The sequence below is a fragment of the Mauremys reevesii genome, linkage group 8 (assembly GCF_016161935.1).
Source record: "Mauremys reevesii isolate NIE-2019 linkage group 8, ASM1616193v1, whole genome shotgun sequence".
NCBI classification, from domain to species: domain Eukaryota; kingdom Metazoa; phylum Chordata; order Testudines; family Geoemydidae; genus Mauremys; species Mauremys reevesii.
In genome coordinates, this window is record NC_052630.1 from 86,200,608 (window position 1) to 86,221,479 (window position 20,872).

General features: G+C 42.5%; 1 protein-coding gene across 3 annotated transcripts in view; it reads left to right on the top strand.

The window, feature by feature from the left end:
• SLC44A5 (solute carrier family 44 member 5) overlaps positions 1-20,872 on the top strand; it is a 200,862-nt gene that overhangs the window by 51,859 nt on the left and 128,131 nt on the right. Inside the window, exon 1 of one of the 3 annotated variants that reach the window (XM_039484190.1) lies at positions 6,621-7,037. The exons of the other annotated variants lie outside the window; for them this stretch is intronic. Within the exon in view, the coding sequence (XP_039340124.1) occupies positions 7,016-7,037 (22 nt within the window). The 5' untranslated portion in view covers positions 6,621-7,015. Of the gene's footprint in view, positions 1-6,620; positions 7,038-20,872 lie in introns of those variants that run through there. 3 annotated transcript variants of the gene reach the window in all.

The window sequence follows — 20,872 nt, forward strand, 5'->3', positions numbered from 1 at the left end:
TCTCCTTGTGGCATTTCCATGTGTGCATCACAAGGTGAAGGATTTGGAGGGAGGGACCTGTGGAGGAGGCAGGGATGTGACTTTCCCGGGAAAAGAATCTGCAGCCCTGTGTATAATCTCTTCTTTTGTGTTGCCCTTCATGTTGACTGTATTCGTTCTACCCTATACAACAGCTGCATGGCTCTCTGAAGAGCTGTACTACTAATGGCCAAGCCCTGCCCTGCCCTGATTTGCCCCATGGGGCAAGACTGTCTTTAGTGATACAACATTTGGGAGTTCATATTTCTAGTGTTTCTACCTGCTCCAGCTCTGGAAAGCTATTTTTTACATGGGCAGCTTGTGGTTCTCCCAGTATAAGTGTAGTTGATAGAAAATGTTCCACTTGCACTTCAAATCCATTGGGCCTATTTCTCTGCTCTCTTGCATTGGGTTTAGTCATTAGCACCTGTGATATATGCCATCATGTGCCAGCAGTGCCCCTCTGCCATGTACATTGGCTAAACCAGACAGTCTCTACGCAAAAGAATAAATGGACACAAATCTGACTTCGGGAATCATAACAATCAAAAACCAGTAGGAGAACACTTCAGCCTCTCTGGTCACTCAGTAACAGACTTAAAGGTGGCAATTTTGGAACAGAAAAGCTTCAGAAACAGACTCCAATGAGAAACTGCTGAACTTGAATTAATATGCAAACTGGATACCATCAATTTAGGCTTGAATAGAGATGGAATGGCTGAGCCATTACACACATTAACATTTCCCCATGTTAAATATCCTCACACCTTCTTGTCAAAATGTCTGAAATGGGCTATCTTGATTATCACTACAAAAGTTTTTTCTCTTAATTAATTAGCCTCTTAGAGTTGGTAGGGCAACTCCCACCTTTTCATGTTCTCTGTATGTGTGTATATATATCTCCTTACTGTATGTTCCACTCTGTGCATCCGATGAAGTGGGCTGTAGCCCACGAAAGCTTATGCTCAAATAAATTTGTTAGTCTCTAAGGTGCCACAAGTACTCCTGTTCTTTTTGCGGGTACAGACTAACATGGCTGCTACTCTGAAACCTGTGCAAAGTGAGTGTAAAATGCTAACAAATCAAGATGGCAACAATTTCAAATTGGGGTAAATGACTTCTCAAGATGGTAAACACTGGAGAAACAGACCCATTATTGCTCATCATGTCATCTTTTAAGAATTGCTCCCTGTCATCTTGATAACATCCTTCTTTGTATTTGTAAATCACTATAATAGACTATCAGGATTGGAAGGGACCTCAAGAGATCATCTAGTTCAAACTTCTGCTCAAAGCAGGACAAATCCCCAGATTTTTTTTTAAAATCCCATTTTCCTAAATGGCCCCCTTAATGATTGAGCTCATAACCCTGGGTTTAGTAGGCCAATGCTCAAACCACTGAGCTATCCCTCTATCTGCTGCTCCTTTGCCAGCTGTGCTCCAGTCTACACCTAGTTTAGCTCTCCTTGTATATTTTATTTTCTGAATCTTTTATTCTGTTAGTTGCCCTTCTTTGAACTCTCTCTCCAGCTTGTGTGGGTAAAGAAGTCAACCTTGATAAGGTGCTTTCTTGCCGGAAATCCTATGTTGCCACAAATATTGAGGGCAGCTAAAGACTTCCAGGAAAGATGATCAAAAATCAGTGAAGATAGGTCAGAAAGGACATTTGGGGGAAGGGAAGAAAATTATTCAAAGATAAATTTATGTCCCCAAATTAAAGGTATACCGAACAGCTATCAATACACCAGGATTATAAGAGGCTAGTCTGATGAACACTCAATTATTTTTGGCAAAGAAATTACCAAAAGTACAGAAAAGTTAATAGGTTATGTATGAATGGAAGAGAGGAAAAATGACAAGAAAAGCAAAGGTGAAGGAGAAGAAATGCAGATAAGATTAAGAAAAAAGGCCTTTTAATATTACAAGTATATGAGGCACGAAAGGTCAGTGAATGTGGAAGAGAGGCCTCTAATGGATAGACAGGTAATTTATTGACAGGGTATTGTAGACATTGATTTGGAAAAAATTATTAAATGAATCCTTTGCCTCAGTGCTCACAAAGGAGAAGGAAGGAAGGGAGTAAAATGCCTAAAGCAAGGAGGGTTATAAAAGTATAGGTGGTCAGGAAATTAGAATGAAGATGCACAAAATTTCAGGGCCAGATGGGATCCATTTAATAATTCTGAGGAAGGAAGGAAAGAAATTAGAAGATTTAGAAGATATTCAGAATGTCTCATGACCACAAGGAGATAATAAGGGACTAGAAAGAAAATATCTATATTTCAGGCACAGTCTAGGGAAGATCCATGAACTGCAGTCTTGTCCTGAAATCTTTCAGGATTAGGACAATGAAAGCCCAATGGTGTCACAATGGATCCCAGGGTCCCAGGAGTGGGCAGGGGTGATACCCATGATGGTGAAGCTTTCTCCTTGCCCTTCTTTCAGTTAGTGATTGTTGCATTTGCTTCTCCAAATTTTCCCATAATACTTTTCTTTTAAGGACGCCAAAAGGGAGTGATGGATGGAACAGCTGATCCCCTCATTATTTTGTTCACCACTTAGGCCTCATTTCCTATGCACCAATTCTGGTTTATTAATTTTTGGTCCCACACCTTTCTTGGTTACCAGGGATGATTTGTAAAAACAGTCCTTGAATTATACCAGTAAGCCTTTTTGTATGGATTAATTCAGTCTTTATCTCCCTTTTGCACCTTTTCCCGTCAACACTTACTATTATAGGTTATTGTGACATTTTATGAACTTTCACTTACTACTTACAGTTGAGCTCACAATTAGGGTAAATTTGTAGGCCCAGTTATTACAACAGATCCCTCTGGCCAGTTAGGAGAGGTATTAATGGACTTCAAATGGTCCTTGACCAGAATCATAGTGACCATAACAAGATGCTTCAGAGTTATTGGTGGGGCTTGTAAAATATAGAAAAAAGAATATGGGGCAATTGCAGAACTGCAACAGAAAATGTAAGGTTTTGCAGAGAAGTAAGGAGAAGGAAGTCAATGGGAGTTAGGTGCCTAAATGCCTTTGAGGATTTGGGTGTAAGAGGTTAGATAAGTATTTAGAAAACAGATTGAGGAATACAACTGCCAAGTTTTTATAATAGAAACATTTTATTGCTGAAAAGAATGACATAGAAAAGCAAGGCAGATGGGAAAAACCCATAATTGAGACATGATTTTAGTGGTTCTTTGTAAATGTTGGGCACTAGCCTTGTAAAAATCATTTCTCCTTGTTCTCACATGGCCTGATTTTCGGGGGGCTAAGAACTCACAACTCCCTTAGAAATCATTGGGAGCTGTAAATGCTCTATACCTCTGGAAATCAGGCCACTTGTCCCCAGCATCACATGTACAGCTTCACCTAGGATGCCATGAACTGTACTCTCGGCTGCTTCTGTTCTGAACTGAAAGCTCAACTCTGGAGAAATTTTGCTGAGTCATCATTTGCAGAATTTACTCCCTGGAATTTTTCCCATGCAGAGAGGAACACTTCAAAGCAATCTTGGGCATGCAGCAATATGGACATTTTAGGTGTTTTATTTTTTTATTTTTTTTAAATATAGATGGGTGAGACTGTTAATTAATGCTAAAAATGTAAAGGTTTTGTATCCTACTGCTCTGATAGAATATTTCTGTGGCACTTGCATGAGGCTCAGAATTTGTTATAGATGCTAGAGGTAAGCACAGTGGTTTTCAAACTGTGGGTCACGACTCGGAACTGAGTTGCAGAATGGAAGGCACTGGGTTGTGGCAGCTCTGGTCAGCACCGCCAACCGGGCTGTTAAAAGTCCCATTGACAGTGCTGCCCAGCTAAGGCAGGCTAGTTCTTACCTGTTCCGACACCGCGCTGCACCCTAGAAGCGGCCAGCAGCAGGCCCGGCTCTTAGGCGGAGGGGCCACAGGGCTCTGTGCACCGGCTCCATGTTCCCAGCCAATGGGAGCTGGGGGGAGGGGCGCGGTGCCTGTGGGTGAGAACCGCGTGTAGCCACTTCTGTGCCTCCATCTAGGAGCCGGATCTGCTGCTGGCTGCTTTTGGGGTCCGTGGTGCCAGGACAGGCAGGAAGCCTGCCTCTGCACCTGTGCTGCGCCACTGACCGGGAGCTGCTCGAGGTAACCCCACACCCCTGGCCCCACCCCAGAACCTGTACCCTCAGCCCAGAGCCCTGACTCCCTCCTGCACCTCCCAGCCCTGAGCCTCCCCAAACCCAGAGCCCCCTTCTGTACCCCAAACCCCTCATCCCCAGCTCCGTTGGGTCACAGGCATCAACAATTTTCTTCAACTGGGTCACCAGAAAAAAAGTTTGAAAGCCACTGGTATAGCACACACTTTTTTTCCCCTGTACCAACATTTCTTAGTTACAATGGGCTAGAGAGCTTCGTATCTCTCAGCTGTGCCTTATTACTTGACCACACTGCCTTCTGTGGGCTGGGGGCAAACGGCTCATGGATTCTCATTAAGGTTTTGCCACTGACTCAACACGGGCCTTGGGAAGACACTTAATATCAATGTGTGTCTGCAAAATGAGGGTCATGGTAGTTACCTACAGGGCCGGCGTTTCCATTAGGCGACCCTAGGCGGTCGCCTAGGGCGCCAGGATTCCGGGGGCGGCATTTTGTGTGCTCCCCACGGGGCGCATGGGAGCTTCCTGTTCCGCTCCCGTTGCGCTGCCGAAGAAGCACCTTCTGCCGACGTGCCGCAGAAAACAGTGGCAGGCAATTGAGCAGCTCAATGACTGCCGCTGTTGCCTGCGGCATTTTGGCGGAGGGTCCTTCTTCGGCGGCGCAATGGGAGTGGAACCGGAAGCTCCCGCGCGCCCCGTGGGGAGCGCACAAAATGCCGCCCCCCGAATTCTGCCTAGGGTGCCAGAAACCCTGGCACCGCTCCTGGTTACCTAATATGGACGTTGTGCGTATTAGTGAGGGCCAGATCCTGAGGTGAATTACAGTGCAGCAGCACTAAAATTAATGAATCTACTCTGATTTACACCAGCTAAGGAGCTGGCCCAGAAGGTCTAGGGATCGGGAAGGAATTTTCCTCCAGGGCAGATTGGCAGAGGCCCTGGGGGTTTTTCACCTTCCTCTGCAGTGTGGGGCATGGATCATGTGCTGGAAGATTCTCTGCACCTTGAAGTCTTTAAACGATGATTTGAGGACTTCAGTAACTCAGACATAGGTTAGGGGTTTGATACAGGAGTGGGTGGGTGAGATTCTGTGGCCTGCGTTGTGCGGGAGGTCAGACTAGATGATCATAATGGTCCCTTCTGACCTTAAAGTCTATGAGTCTAAGTATACCATGTGTTAATTATTATTGTTGAACTAGATTTACCTCTATCCCAAACAAACCTGAAGTCAGAAAAGCTGGTGCATAGAGGAATAAATTATGCATTTGCAAACCCCTTGAGTCCAAAGGGTATTAATTCAGTGAGTTTGGGTGGTGTCAGTTGTTAAGGCAGATTGAACAAGAGGGGAGCCTGTACCAAGCCTGGGAGAGGAGAGACAGCTCTCCCTCCACATGTAGCAGAGAAGAGGGAGCTGTGCCCCTCCTCCCTTCCCTCCACACCTCATCCTTTTAAACTCTTGGCAGAGTTTCTGTTAACAAACCTCGCTTGGAATTTTCACTGTAGGGCAGTTTTAACTTCTGTCAGACTCCAAAAGAGCTATGCTGAATGGAGCCAGCCACTAACGTTACACTCACCACCTGCCCTGATCATGTGTCCTTCCTAATTGCAAAGTGACTCACTGCCCTCTCCCTTTCACCCAGTGAGCAACTGCATCCTGCTCCCATGGAGCACGTTTTCCATCACCAGACCCTCTGCCAAAGTGGGATTTTCAAAACACTTAACGGAGTTAGGTGCCCACCTCCCATGGGAAAGACCATGGGAGTGAGATGTCTAACTCGCTAAGGTGTTTTTGCAAATCTGAGTCTACACTAGCTTATGTAAGTGTAACGAGGGTGAATCTGACCCTTGGTGTTTCTCCCTGTTAGTTACTATCTGCTGTTTAATGTCAGGGATAATAATAAACAATGTTAATAAATAAAAATCTAATGCTATAGAGAACTTTAAACATATTACAAAAACTTAATTCCCACATCACTTCAAGCTTCCTGCTCTCGCTCTCTAAAAGTATTTTTGTGCTAAGCTCTTTTTCATTCATTTTAAAGGGTAGCATCTCCCATTTGGGTTTGTACAGAGTGGGATCTATGGAGAGGTTAGGTTAAATCACAGATGAACTAAATAAAGGGAGCAGGTTGTCTTTGTCACAATCACTTTTAGTGCTAATCACTGTCAGAGTGGGATTTAAAAACTCCCCCATGAAATTCAGAAAAAAAAAATCTGCTGCAGTAGCAGGTAATTTTTAAAATTACACCGCCTGCCCCACTGACTTAGTTATATGCCTAATGGCAGAGAGAGTTAAACCAAGTCCAATTATCAGCAACACCAGACACTGTCCTAAATTAGCAGAACTGTGGGATATCTTTCAAGAACATATTGCAAAGATGTCGGAGGTAATATGTTTATGTTAAAACTCAGTAATTTAGAAGTTCTGTGTCTCATTTATTTCCTTTTGTTTTTTCTTTCTGGACCCAGCTCTCCTTTTTGTCTGTTCTCATTAATGTGTGCTTCTGTATGTCTGCTGCTTTTATAGGGCAGCTACACCACTTTTACTGGTGCTTTCTGTCACCTCTCATTTCTCCTTCTCTCTTCCTGCTCTCCCACCCCTTTCTGGCTGGCTCTGTCTTTTACTCTTTCCCATTTTTTGGATTCTTGTCCCCCTCTTTTCTTCTCTCATGTTGGCTCCTTTCTCTGTAGCTGTCCTGTTTCCTCACTTCCCTTCTCTGTTTATCTCTCATGCACCTCCCCCTCCTTTCTGAGTACACAGCTCTGTTAGGATAGCCAATAAGTTTCATTGTGCAACCCACAATCCACTTACAGCAAGTGGCATTTGACAGCTAAAGAAGGGAGAGGAGGCAGCTACTGATGGATCAGCAACCAGGAAAAGGTATACATGGTTGGGGGGGGCATGGGCAGGGTCTCCACAAAAAGAAAAAAAAAAGAAAAAAAAGCATCCCTGCTCAAGAAAGTCCATGCCCTGGGTACCTTAATCAGCCTTTATTCCTTAATTGATAGGAACTTTGAGCTGTGAAAAATGCCCAGACGTTTTAATATGTTCTAGCCAAAGGTGTTAGGGTGGTTGATACAGTTTGACCTTTCTATTTGCCTTGTATTAGCCTCGTTTGTAATTAGGGTTATGAAAACCCTGCAGGGTTCAGTTTATGAAGAGGGTCAGGAGTGAGGGCGGCTGGTGCGGAGTTGGTGAGTAACTGAAACAGCCACAGATCATATGTGCCAAACCTTAGTAAACCTGAGCTAAAGTTTGTGAAGTGACACAAGGCTAATTTTCAGTGTTTTTTTGTCAGATGCGAATGTTTTTGCTTAGTACTGGTTGTGTCAAGGGGTCTGATGAAAAACTCCTTTCAGAGGCTCACATTCTGATGGGCAGCAGCACACATTTCTTCCTTCCTATCCCCAAGTTTTCTTGTGGCTTCCAGCCTCTGCTAGCCTGGGGAAGAAGGACTTAAATTCTGATACACTGCATGGTACTGCAGGTCCTCAGTGTCAAGCCACTGAACTGCATATTTCTTACTAAGAGACTGAAAACACTCATAATACTAACATGGGTTTGTTTTCCAGTTAGATCACTGCTCCTCTTTAGTCATGCAAAAGCTATTTTACAGATGATGAAAACTGTAACTCTAATTCTCTTCATCAAACTGTGCACATAAAATTTTTAGACCTACCTAGTGTGCTGCCTCCAATTTATCCTAATACTTTGGGCTCTTCTTCCTAGACTGATGCAGTTTGTTTGGTTCAGTATATTTACTTCAAGGCCAATCAGCCTTTATTCATAATCAGAGAGTTAAATCAAAAGTCTGTAGTTGGTTTTGTCACACACATACTGAAATGAACTGCTTAGTTATTACAATCAGTGTGTGTTTTGCATTGATATATGAGCGTTTGCAAATATGAATTACCAAATTAGGTACTACAAAAACTAATCCATCTCCAAATCAAACTCCCGTTAGTAGAGGAAAAAAGATTAATGTGAGAGAGGAAGAGAGGAAGCAAAGGGGAGAGAGAGAGAGAGAATTCTTTTGCCATATTTTTAAGTTTTGCTTTAGAGACTACGTGTCACATGTTAATCGGTGTTGTTAATTCTTCACATGCCAGCTGCACTGACTCATCTTGAAATATAACACATCCGTAGAGATTTCTGTTACCCTCAAAGTCTTGGTGTGATGGGCAGCTGTTGTCTGGAAAGCAAGCATGCGAAGAGCAGATCCGTCCCCCAAGTGCTTGGAGATCAGCTTCTAGGCCGTATCAGGCAACCTAGGTGTCCTCTAAAGAATTTCAGCTGCAAGCTTTCAGCTCTATCGAGGAAGAGGAAAACAGGCAGCACTAGAGAAAACAAACTAGTTCCAGTAAAATACCTCGGTATTACTTCTAATATGGGGCTGGGTGGTTCAGCAGTTAGAAGAAGGAACAGTGTCTTTTTTACTCTGATCTCAGTCCAGCAGAGTATTTAAGCACATCTGTAATTTCAATGGGACTACTCGTGCTTAAAGTTGCATGCTGTACTGGAGCAGGGTCTCGGTCACTCGCCTGCTGCTAACCTTGGGCAAGTTCCTTGGTTTCTTTGTGCCTCAGTTTACCTGAAATGATAACAATGCTTATCTACCTGTGTATATTAAGGCCCTTTGAGACAGTCACATGAAGTGGGGTATACAAGTGCAAATTATTATTATTATTATTATTATTTATTATTAATAATATCAATTAAGAGCTTTTATTTGAATGAAACAAACTTCAGACTCTGAAGAATACCAGGGATTATTTTCATTTTATGAAAAGACAGTAAAGGCAGAGAACCTGGTGGCGAAAATAATAATTTTCCCATGTCGGCCCTTTTGTATGTATTTAATGGAAGATAACACTTGCTACAGTGTTCTGTACTCACGTGTAAAATTTAGAAGGCATCCTTTAATACTAAGCGGATTCTTCCCTGAAGAGTTAAGATTTGTGAAAGCTCTGGGATTAATGAATGTTGTCAGCAGAGAAACAGACGCTAGAGATCCAGGAGTAACAGCAAAAACAGGCTTATTTTGGTATGGTTTAGTTTATGTTGATTTAAGATAAACTGTAATAATCCACTCTTAAACCAGAGTAAGAATGAGTGTCCACACAGGGTTTAACTAAATTGGTGTAAAAACTGATGTACATTAAACCAGTGCAACTTTCTTGTGTAGACAAGAGGAGGTGAGACTGTATGCTTAGCTCATGGCTGCCCAGAAGGAACTGGCATTATGCACACAGAACCAGAGGAAGAGATGCACAGAAAAGTCACAAAGAGGTTGGGCTCTAACAGAGAGAAACCCCAGACGGTACAGACAAATAGACTGCAGTGAACGTTTGAATGAAGATAATGGTGTCATTTGAACGCACATGGACAATGACTAACACAACTTTAGGGTTAACAATGGGGTGAATTCACCACAATTCCTTGGGATATACTTGTTAATCACTTTTGTATTCCCTGACTAGCTCCAGTCGTTATCTAGGGTTTGAATATCACCATGTCAGTTGCTAACATGTTTCTTTTAAAAAAGCAAATATGCTACACTATTCTATTCTACTACTGTCTAGGCTTCTCTGCCAACTGTAAAGCTGCATATTGCTGCTGTGTTAATGTTTCTATCCAAATTACATTGATAATCCAGTTGTTTGAACTGGGTGTAAGGATCCGAAGGTGCACATCTAGAAAGAACCCAGGGTTGTGGGAGCCCTGGATCTCTGACATTTCCTCCTCACCACCAAGGGAGATGTGCAAAGCAGCATCTCACAAAACCTGGACAGTCAGGCCCCACAGGAAGTTGTATCAGCACACCCCAGGCTTGCAGCAATCTGAATGGCCCACACTGCTAGTTAAGCCAGGAAGTGACCTGGCTGGGCTGTCCAAACAACTCTGCAGACTTCCTCCTGCTGCTGCTGCCACCGTGTTGGACCCTGTTCTTGCTTGCCTCCTGCAGTCCTAATCTCACCCTGTTCCTGATTCCTGTTCTGCTCCTGCTTCATGCCTGATCTTTACCCCTTTCCAGTTCCTGGCCTTTCACCTTGCTCCTGACTATCAGCTCTGACTCTGGCTCAACCCTTGGCATTTGGTATCAGACCCAGGTGCTGATCCTTAGCTTCGATTCCTGGTCCTGACTCTAGCTCAACCTCCTGGCTCTGGTACCTGGCAGCTGATTCTGGCCCTGATCCCTCCCTTTTGTTCCCTGACCTGGACCCCTGCACTGCCCACTAGGTCAGACTTCCTACGTCCTGGTTTCTAATACTGAAATTGTACATGCTCTGACCAAAGTGATCTACAGAGCTGGAAAAACAAAGGATTTACACTCCAGTTTCAATTAATACCATTCCTTACAACCCACATGCACAGATTGGCAGATTGGCAGGTCAGAGTTCTGGTGCTTTATATTTTAGCAGGAAATGAGAAGGAGTTTTGACTTGTATCAAACTGTTGTTTTCTTGGACATAGAAAATCTTTCTGTTGGGGAGTGGCTTTGAGTGGTTTTATTCATTTATTAAGTCAAATCTTAATGGCCCAGATCTTTGACTGCAGCCAATGAGTGCAGAGCACAGCTCAAGCAGGACTGAAACAGACATGTCTCTAAGCCACCACTGTGCCTCCACCATCCAAAGCAAGCTATGTACCAGCCTGGTCCCTCAGTAAGCCTACAGGCTGCTCTAACTTGTGCTGATTACAAGGGGCAGATACAGTGGTGGTCGATCACTGGGGTGTAGGGAAGTCCCTGTCATGCCATTTTTCTCCTAGTCATGCCCCTAGGATTGTTGCAGGGATAGGGGATGGCATAGCCATTGCAATATAGCTCTATGCTATTGGAGCATCCCCCGACAATAAGATTAATTTCCTGTCACTAGCATGCTTTAGGTCTAGTGTCTACTGATAGAACAGCACAAAGAGATTGTAATATGGGGAGAATGTGAGCTGAAGTCTTTGAGAGAATATTCTTCTGATTGATATGAGGGGCTTTGCATATGTGACTACGAATTCTCCGTTTGCTCTCAAATTTTTCTGAAAAACATTTTGTGCTCGGATACGCTGTGCAATTCCTTCTGAAAAAGATAGAAACTGGCCTGGGTATCTAAAGGCAGGATTGGCTCCTTAATGTACTGTACCTTGGTTGTAATATACACTTCAGCTTTTTAGTGTCTCTTAGATGCTATTATGAAGCTAATTATGAAACCTTATTTGGTTTTTTAGCTTCTTAAACTGATTACAGAGAGTATTACAAATAATTGAATGCTGGGTTTATTCATATACTGTATCATGTGTTAAAGAAATGTGGTTCTTGTGCATCTCCATGGGTGGATGGAATTGTGAAATCCTTTTAGCTTGTATATTCTTAAGGGCATGGACTCGCTTTCCTTTGTGTTTGTACAACACATTTTGGGTGCTATAATTATACAAATCAATAACAATCCTGCTATCTATATAAAATATTCTTAATTTTAAAATCTTTATTTGTTAGTTTTCATAGAATGAGGTGTCTACAGATGCTACAGACAACCACCATTCATTTATCTTATTCCAACTTGAGCATCATGGAAGCTCTTCTTTCCTGGTTCCCTTCCTAGCTTGCTGATTGCTCCTGTAGAGTTTTCTTTAGTGTAGACCTGGGCTTTCTCTCTGTGTTGCATCTAGATTTCCTGTCCTTGTCTCTTTCTCTAGGTCCTCCAGGGCCTAGCTTGATTCCCTCAATTTCCGAGTGAGTTTATCTGGTCTTACGGTTTCATGAACCACTTTTAGTCTCTTGACTGTCACATCTAGATCTCTGCCATTGGGCCTAGATCCTCAGCCCAACTAAGGGCCTAATTCAAAGCCTATTCAAGTTAATAGACTCTAACTAATGTCAATGGACTGTGGCTCAAGGCCTCAGTCCACTTTGTGCCACTCTGTCTGTCTACATCATGGAGTAATGTGCTCTATGGAGGTGTGATTTCTAAAGCTTGCTAACATATTGCACATTAATTAGTTAAAAAAATCAACCTAATGATTGAAGCACCCCAAAATTAGTGGGCACTTTTGCATGTTTTATCCCTAATCTCGGTGTCTCTGTTCTCTCTATAAAATAGGAATAATGAAACCTCTCTGCCTCATTGGCACTTGTGAAGATCCATTCACAAACATTTGTGATGTACTCAGATATCACTGTGAGGAGAGTCATGGGAAAGCCCACGAGGAAATTAGTAATTCAGTGCAGCAGATAAGACTTGGGACCACGCATTTAGGGCCCAGTTGAGAAATTTGTTTAAGTGCATGTTCAAGTATGTACTTTAAGAATATACTTAATGTTAAAGTGCTTTCTTGAATTGCATCATAAATGAATATTGCAACAGTTGCCTCCTTCACTTAGTACCATCCCTCTGGTGAACTAAATGAAGCAGGGTCTTGTGGGGGAAAATAGTATGTTAATATTATGTACTTAAAGATGGTATCAAATGCATATGCATAAGGGAGGCTGAATTAAAATTGCAGAGGCAACCTTAATTCTGACATTCCCTAATTTTCAGTGCTTGGCTTTTTAACCTGAAGTGTGTTTTAGAGGGGAGGGGTTGGTGTGGGATTTATATACATATACATCTTATGTGTGTGTCTGTGTGTAAACATTATAAACAAGTCAATTGATTTTTCTTAGTAAGTCTAATTTTATTAAGTGTTCCTTCAGACACCAGCAGCATGATTCATTGGCATCTGTTTCTCGGAGCCAGGGCCTGACTAAGACAACAATTGATCAGATCGGAGAATTATTTAACAGGGCCTTTACTTAAAAACTTACAGCAGAAGTTATCTCTTGCCAGAAAAGCCATGTTGTGCAGTGCAGCTGTATAACAGTTTCTTGGTTACTGTTGGGAATGTGCCTAGAGCCTGAATAACATTTAGGGAGCATTGACACAGCACACCCGTGCCATGCAGGGGGTCTAATCATAACAGAGGTTGGTGGTGCCTGCATGACAGGACTACACTGTGGTATAACTATGGGTGGTAACACTGTTCCATAATGAGATTATAACACGATTTGATCTTGCCTAGTGGGACAGGACCAAGTGAGGTTCCAAGACATACCTCCAGCGTAATGAAGCCTGGGCCTTTGGGTTGAGGTTTTTGACTGGGACACCTAATACATTTTTCTACCTTGTATTTCACTTTAGATACAAATAGCTTCTGAAATATGTAGGTGTTAAAGTACATTTACCTTAAAATTTACAAATGAAAGAAAAGATGTGAAATGAGTTCAGGCAAGAATAGTAGTAATTAGTAAAAGTGCTGCTTTGAATTACTGCATAGAATTAATAAGCATAACAGGAAAAATTGACTATTTCTCTCTGTTTCTCATATTTGGGTGTTACAACTTTACTCCAAATGCTATTTAAAGATGTACAGTATGTTGGAAATAGACATTAGACTTTGGCATACATTTGTCCAGATACAAAGGAAAATGTGTTTGTAATGTTTTAATTCTGTGTGTATTTAGTTTAACAAAAACCAGATGTTTGGGGAAATAATTAAACTGGAAATAAATAAACAAACAAACAAACAGTATCATTCACAGCTATACTGAAGCTCTAACTTCAGCCCTCCTGCAAAAGAAAATCATGGGGTGCTAAAAAGGAGTTGCCTGAAAGCAGTCCATTTGGTGTGCTCATATAAAGTTCCTCCTCTTCCCAAGTGGTGGCAGGCTTGGGGATCTGGATATTTACCTGTTTCCTAAAGATAATATGCTTTTGTAGTATGCCACTGTGAAGATCCATGTTTATTGTATCTCAGTGACTTCCAGAGCAAATCTGCTTAGTTTTAAAAGGAAATATTTTGAAGGGATAGATATTTTATATCACTGACAGAACTGTGATCTGAGAGTCAAGCTTGGTCCATTGCTTCCTGCACATATTTATTAATAATAAAGCAGACCAGATCAGATCCTCCCTTACACTTGTGCAACTTTGTTTCTTTCTGTTAAGTCCCCAGTGATACCTGTGGCAGGTTTGCACATGTATAACTCATTGACACTTAGTAAGCCATTCTCTTTGCATATACATCTACCAAGTTTTATATTAGGATTCAAAAGGGTACAGAGAAGGGCAACAAAAATGATTAGGGGAAATGGAACAGCTTCCATATGAGGGGAGATTAATAAGACCGGGACTGTTGAGCTTGGAAAAGAGACTACTAAGGGTGGGAAATATGATAGAGGTCTATAAAAATCATGATTGGTCTGGAGAAAGTTAATAAGGAAGTGTTATTTACCCCTTCCCATAACACAAGAATCATGGGGTCACCCAATGAAATTAATAGGCAGCAAATTTGAAACAAACGAAAGTAAGTACTTTATACAACACACAGTCAACCTGTGGAACTCATTGCCAGGTGATATTGTGAAGGCCAAAACAATAACTAGGTTCAAAGACAATTAGATAAGTTTCTGGAGGATAGGTCTATCAAGGGCTACGAGCTTAGATGGTCAGAGATGCAACCCCATGCTCTGGGTGTCCTAAGCATCTCTCTGCCAAAAAGCTGGGAGTGGACAACAGGAGATGGATTACTTGATGTTTGCCCTGTTCTGTTTATTTCCTCTGAAGCATCTGGCACCAGGCTCTCCCAGAAGCCAGGATACGGGGCTAAATGGACCATTGGTCCGACCCAGTATGGCCATTCTTATGTTCTTAAGAAAGATTAGCATCCAGCTTACTTTCAGCTTATCAGCGCTGACAGGAGTGAAAACTTATTGTTGTAACTGAAGTTGGTAGATATGACTCTAATACACATTAGGTCTTAGGAACAGGTCTGATTAAGAAAGCACTGTTTTTATACATTGGATCCATGCTTTAAGATATAATTAAAACTCAATAAAATGCTGAGGACAGCAAAAGATTAAACAACTGTAGATTTATATGCAATGATGTTAAAGTTTTATTCCTCCCACACATTTCCGTTTAAGAAGAATAGAATTGTAGTTAAAAAAGAAAAGAAAGGAAAAAGGCTGGATGGTTGATCTAGTGTTCTCTAGATTGTAAAATTAAAACTGGATGGTCTTTAAACGTACAGGTAACTTTCAGTTAAGTTATAGAATTTATGTTGCATATATTTGTTGCTGATTCTTTATTTCAATATTTTAGGAGCAAACACATTTTTCTATTGCCAGGATTTCTGATAATCAGACTTGCATTGACTCTCTTAACCCCTCATATCTGGTACAAAATAGAACATCTCAGTGACTGTTCTGTCACTCCTTGTTTCCATGGATACTCTCTTTGAATGCAGTTATAATTAGCATGCTGCAGCCACAGTAGTTTGTCCTCTGAAAGAAAGAAGAACATCCTAGGGAGGATCCGCTAAACTGTCAGTGCCAGCACACTTAAACTTAAGTAATTTCTATGAACTATGAGGTCAAGCTAGTAAGAAGTGTTCTGGGGCTTAGGCGTTTGGGAGAAATGTTAAACAAACCAGCTAGAGCCAGATAGACCAGCTATAGTTGTTGGCAATATTTGTAAATATGATTTGGTGCCTTCCAGAAGATAGGATAAATCTGAACCCCAAGTTCCCCTTCTCTGTCCCCTAGACTCTATGAATTGCAGTTTATGGGAATTATGTTCTGTTAGGGCTCCAGCAGTAGTGAAATAGTGATGAATAGTGCAAGACTACATTACAATGTAGCTAGATCATTTAAACAATCTCAGCTATTAAAATACATTATTGTTGCATGACTGCTGAAAACTGTCTATCAAAGTTTCAAAAAGTACAATTTGCCTTAATATTTTATTTATAGGCAATTTCTGGGTGCTCAACACCCCTCGGAGATAAAGTATTATCTCTATCTGTTAAATAGAGAAATTGAGGCATGGGGCAATTAAGTGACTTGCCCAGTTCATGGGGGGGGGGGGGGAAAGTGTGTGGCAGAGTAGGGAACAGATTCCAGATCTGTTGACTACTAGTCCTGTATCTTAACCATATGACAATCCTTCTGCACAGAAGGCCCAATACTGTAAGATTCTGAATGCTCTCGGGTCCCACTGAGGTAAATGGTAGTGAGGGCCCTCAAAGGACCAGTCCATAGCAGATCTGCTATAGCAGAGCAAAAGCTTTGGGAACCAGAAAAGGGGAAGCCTGAGGTTTACGTTTCCTGAGTCATTTTTGTAAAGAGCAAAATCAGTTGCTTCTAACACTAGGTATGGTCAGCATTGGGTTTTTTTCTGCATGGATCAGACATTTCTTGCATCTTTCCTTGAAATTACCTGTGTATACTGATGGCTACATGAGTACAAGTTCCTCTCTAAGAACTCCCACACTTTATTATTAGAAAGAGCTGACAGAATGTGGGAGTTCTTGAGACAGCTGAAGTTTGTCAACTATCATCTTGGGCCAAATTCAGCTCCCATTAAGTCAGTGGCATGGCTGTCGTTTGCTCCAGTGGGAACAGATCTGAGCCCATTTTCTCATCTTTTAGAACTGAAGTAGAAACATATCCTTTACATTAAAGCCACCATCAGCTACAAAAGAAATGAGGCCATTGCTGCAGAATACTTGGTATTCAAATACATAAACAGCATTATCAAGAGTAAAACATATTAAACTAAAAAAAAGTGACAATGGTCTGACTAACTTTTAAGGACCAGATGCTCAGCCTATGTAAATCAGTGGAGCTCCATTGAACAAATGGGTCTATGCTGATTTATACCAACTAGCTTCTCTATGGAGATTTAGGGCCAGATGCTTAAAGGTTGAATAGGCCTCAACTCTAGAGTGGTCATTCCAGATCATGTTGAGATCATATTGTTTGGACAGCGTGGGATAGCTTTCACTGCAGCTGCCTTTGTTGTCTCTCCTAAGTGGCTAACTAGAGGACTTCAGTCTCTAGGGCTTCCATAACCACTACATTTTTCTTTTTAAAGAAAGAAAAATAATTAAAAAATATTCAAGAGCACAGAATTATTTATTTTATATTCCCTCTTGCCTTTCTAATAGCAATAACACTTCCTTAGCTTGCCAACCAGTCCTTAACATACACTGACTCATAGACTCGTAGACTTTAAGGTCAGAAGGGACCATTATGATCATCTAGTCTGACCTCCTGCACAATGCAGGCCACAGAATCTCACCCATCCACGTCTATAACAAACCCCTAACCTATGTCTGAGTTACTGAAGTCCTCAAATTGTGGTTTGAAGACCTCAAGCTGCAGAGAATCCTCCAGCAAGTGACCCGTGCCCCATGCTGCAGAGGAAGACGAAAAACCTCCAGGGCCTCTGCCAATCTGCCCTGGAGGAATATTCCTTCCCGACCCCAAATATGGCGATCAGTTAAACCCTGAGCATGTGGGCAAGACTCACCAGCGAGCACCCAGGAAAGAATTCTCTGTAGTAACTCAGATCCCAACCCATCTAACATCCCATCACAGACCACTGGGCATACTTACCTACTGATAATCAAAGATCAATTGCCAAATTAATTGCCAAAATTAGGCTATCCCATCATACCATCCCCTCCATAAACTTATCAAGCTTAGTCTTAAAGCCAGATATGTCTTTTGCCCCCACTATTCCCCTTGGAACCAGCTCTCTAAAATACCAAGGGCTTTCCTTGCTGTTTCCAAAGAATAATATTGTATTACATTATTAGAGTCATGAGGAACTGTAAACATTCACTTTACTTAACACATGCTGTAATTTCAAAAGGGCTTAGGTGGAAGAGATCTTTCAAAATATTGCAACATGAATGCGAAATAAAATAACTCACATAGGGGAAGATTTGAGTACACTGTTTCTAATAGTACACCAAGCTCGCTGGGACCTGAACTCACCGTGTGTGTTTGAGCAATGAATCACATAATGGGGCCTCCATCTTAGCTTGGGTCTCTAGGTACTTCCATAATAACATGAAATGAAGCAAAAATAACTAAATGAGCCAGAAAGTTTGTCCAAAGAGGGCGGAATTGGTTGTAACATTCTCATTTAATTAAGTCCTTAGTTATAACTGCCAAACTGATTTTAGATTATATTTTAAAATGTTGTATTGAGGGTTTGTTAATTAATGGCTTTTGCTGTGAGCACTCGACTGAACCAGTAAACAGGTTGTATAATAAATATATATAATATAATATAACGTTTGGTCTTAATGACATGGAGCAGCAGTGAGCTAAGCTCTAATTCATACTACTGTATTTCTTCAGAAAAACTGAACAAGTCCTAGTTGATATTTCTTTAGAGATGACTATGTGTAGTCTGTTTGAGTGAAATTACACAAACTTAATTAAACCAGTGGGCGTTTCATGAACAAATTAAACAAGTTTAGGGCCAAATTTTACTCTTAGATAAACAGGTTTAAATCTGTAGCAAGTCAGTGGCATTCATGCATAACTATACCTAGAGCAGAATCTGGCCATGAGTGTTAAAACTAGATATGGGCTTGAATCTAAACACCACCTCATTTTAGGGTTACCAACCCTCCAGAATTGTCCTGGAGTCTCCAGGAATTAAAGGTTAATCTTTAATTAAAGATTATGTCATGTGATGAAATCTCCAGGAATACATCCAACCAGAATTGGCAACCTGACCTCAGCTTTTGATATGGATTTAAAATTCAGTGGCTTGAAGCCCATTGCTAGTCATAAACATGATGAAGTGGGTCTTTGGCTGGCTGGAAGAGAAGTGTTTGACCCTTTAAGGGCTCCCGTGCAACTAGTAGCACAGGGGGAGGAAGGAGAAAGTTTACCTGGACAGAGTTGGGTAGGAGAAAGAAGCCGTTGGACCAGATTTGAGGGGGGGCACTCCCCTTTGAGCTGACTGGAAGGGGGGATGGTATTTGTACCCTGTGCAGTCTCAGAGAAACCTCTTTCAGCTGGACCAGGTTGGCAGTACCCACCCTTCCACCCATGAAGTCTAAAAAAGGACTGGGTTCCTTCATGTTCCACTATGGGCATCACGCTAGTCTCCTGTCCTTAGGGCCTGGGAAGGAATTTTGCCATCGCTGACAGTGAGTTTGGGACCCGGTGGCATGGGGCTGGGTTTTTAGGTTATAATGTTGCAATTTAGTGCATAAGGCTTGTGGTGGATTCTAGTGCAGGTACTCGGTATGGAAGGGCTACCATCACCGGATATAATGGATTGGAAAAGGATATAAAGGAAAAGCATTCCCAAAGGGAGCTGAGGAAGGGGATTCAGGGCTCCTACATCTGGCACAGCAGAGAGCAGCCCCCTCCTTTTATAACCCCTTACCCCTCTTACGAGGAGGGGACAGCATGGTCCCAACTATGGGGTGGCTGGAACCAGAGGTGGGGATTGTGTAAATTAAGGAAGCAATGATGACCTGCACCATAGAATTTATTGCTGGTTACTGGGTGCTCTCAGAATTCTCTCTCATTCAAGAACATCTCTCAGAACACCAAGAATTCTGAAAGCGCGCACACACACACACACACCCACCCACCCATTACAGTCTGTATCCAAAGATGCTCTTCCACTTCCTAGATAGGAGGACTCCATTTCTGCTCTGCTGTCCTCAGAACACCATCCCATGGTTGAGGAAGCAGAAGCCTTCCTGGCGGCACCATCCACATAGCCATGCATTCACCTCCAGGATATGTTTGTATTACTTCAAGAAATTTTATTTCATTTTCCTCCTCTCCCATAGTATAGAATTATAGGCCCCTTCACCAGGTCATTTAATCCCTCCCTTCCTCCCTCTGTCTGACAAAGCAGGATTACTCCCAACAGAACATTTTTCTAGTGCATTGTCTCTTTTTAGTTTCATATCCCAGATGCTTCTAATTATTGTTTTGAGTTTAACAATTAAACTGAGTTTCAAAAATGAAAGTATAATGTCAGAAGATAATGTACTCTGCACAAGGCATAAGCATTAAGAGTAGGGACCAATCTATGAAAATATTTTCAAAACATTTGAGGCCCATATTTTAATCTATTTTTCAAATTAGGGAAAATGAGTTTTGCAGTAAGGCGACAAGCAAATTCAAGATTTAATGATTTGGTTCACTTGTTAGATCCATTTGTTTGCTCTAAATGTGCTAGGGTTGCCAGGTGTCTGGCTTTTGACCAAAATGCCTGGTCGAAAAGGGACCCTGGTGGCTCCGGTCTGCACTGCTGACTGGGCTGTTGAAAGTCTGTTCAGTGGCACAGCAGGGTTCTGTGCAGCTCCCGGAAGCAGCGGCATGTCCCCCCTCTGGCTCCTATGCATAGGGGTGGCCAGGGGGCTCTGCATGTTGCCTCCGCCCAAGCACTGGCTCTGTAGATCTCATTGGTCAGGAACCGTGGCCAGTGGGAGCTGTGGGGGTGGCACCTGCAGATGAGACAGAGCCACCTGGCCGTACCTCCATGTAGGAGCCAGAGGGAGATGTGCCGCTGCTTCTGGGAGCTGCCTGAGGTAAGCGCATCCTGGAGCCTGCACCCCTAACCCCCTCCCACCTGCCGAACCCCTTGGTCCCAGCCCAGAGCCCCCTCCTGCACCCCAAACCCCTCATCCCCAGCCTCACCCCAGAGCCTGCACCCCCAGCCCGGAGCCCCCTCCTGCACTCTGAACTCCTGAGCCCAGCCCGGAGTCCCCTCCTGCACCCCAAATACCTCATCCTTGGACCCACCCCAGAACTCTCACACCCAGCACAGAGCCTGTAATCCCTCCCACACCCCAACCCCCTGCCTCAGCCCGGAGTCCCCTTCCATACTCTGAACCCCTTGGCTCCACCTCCACAG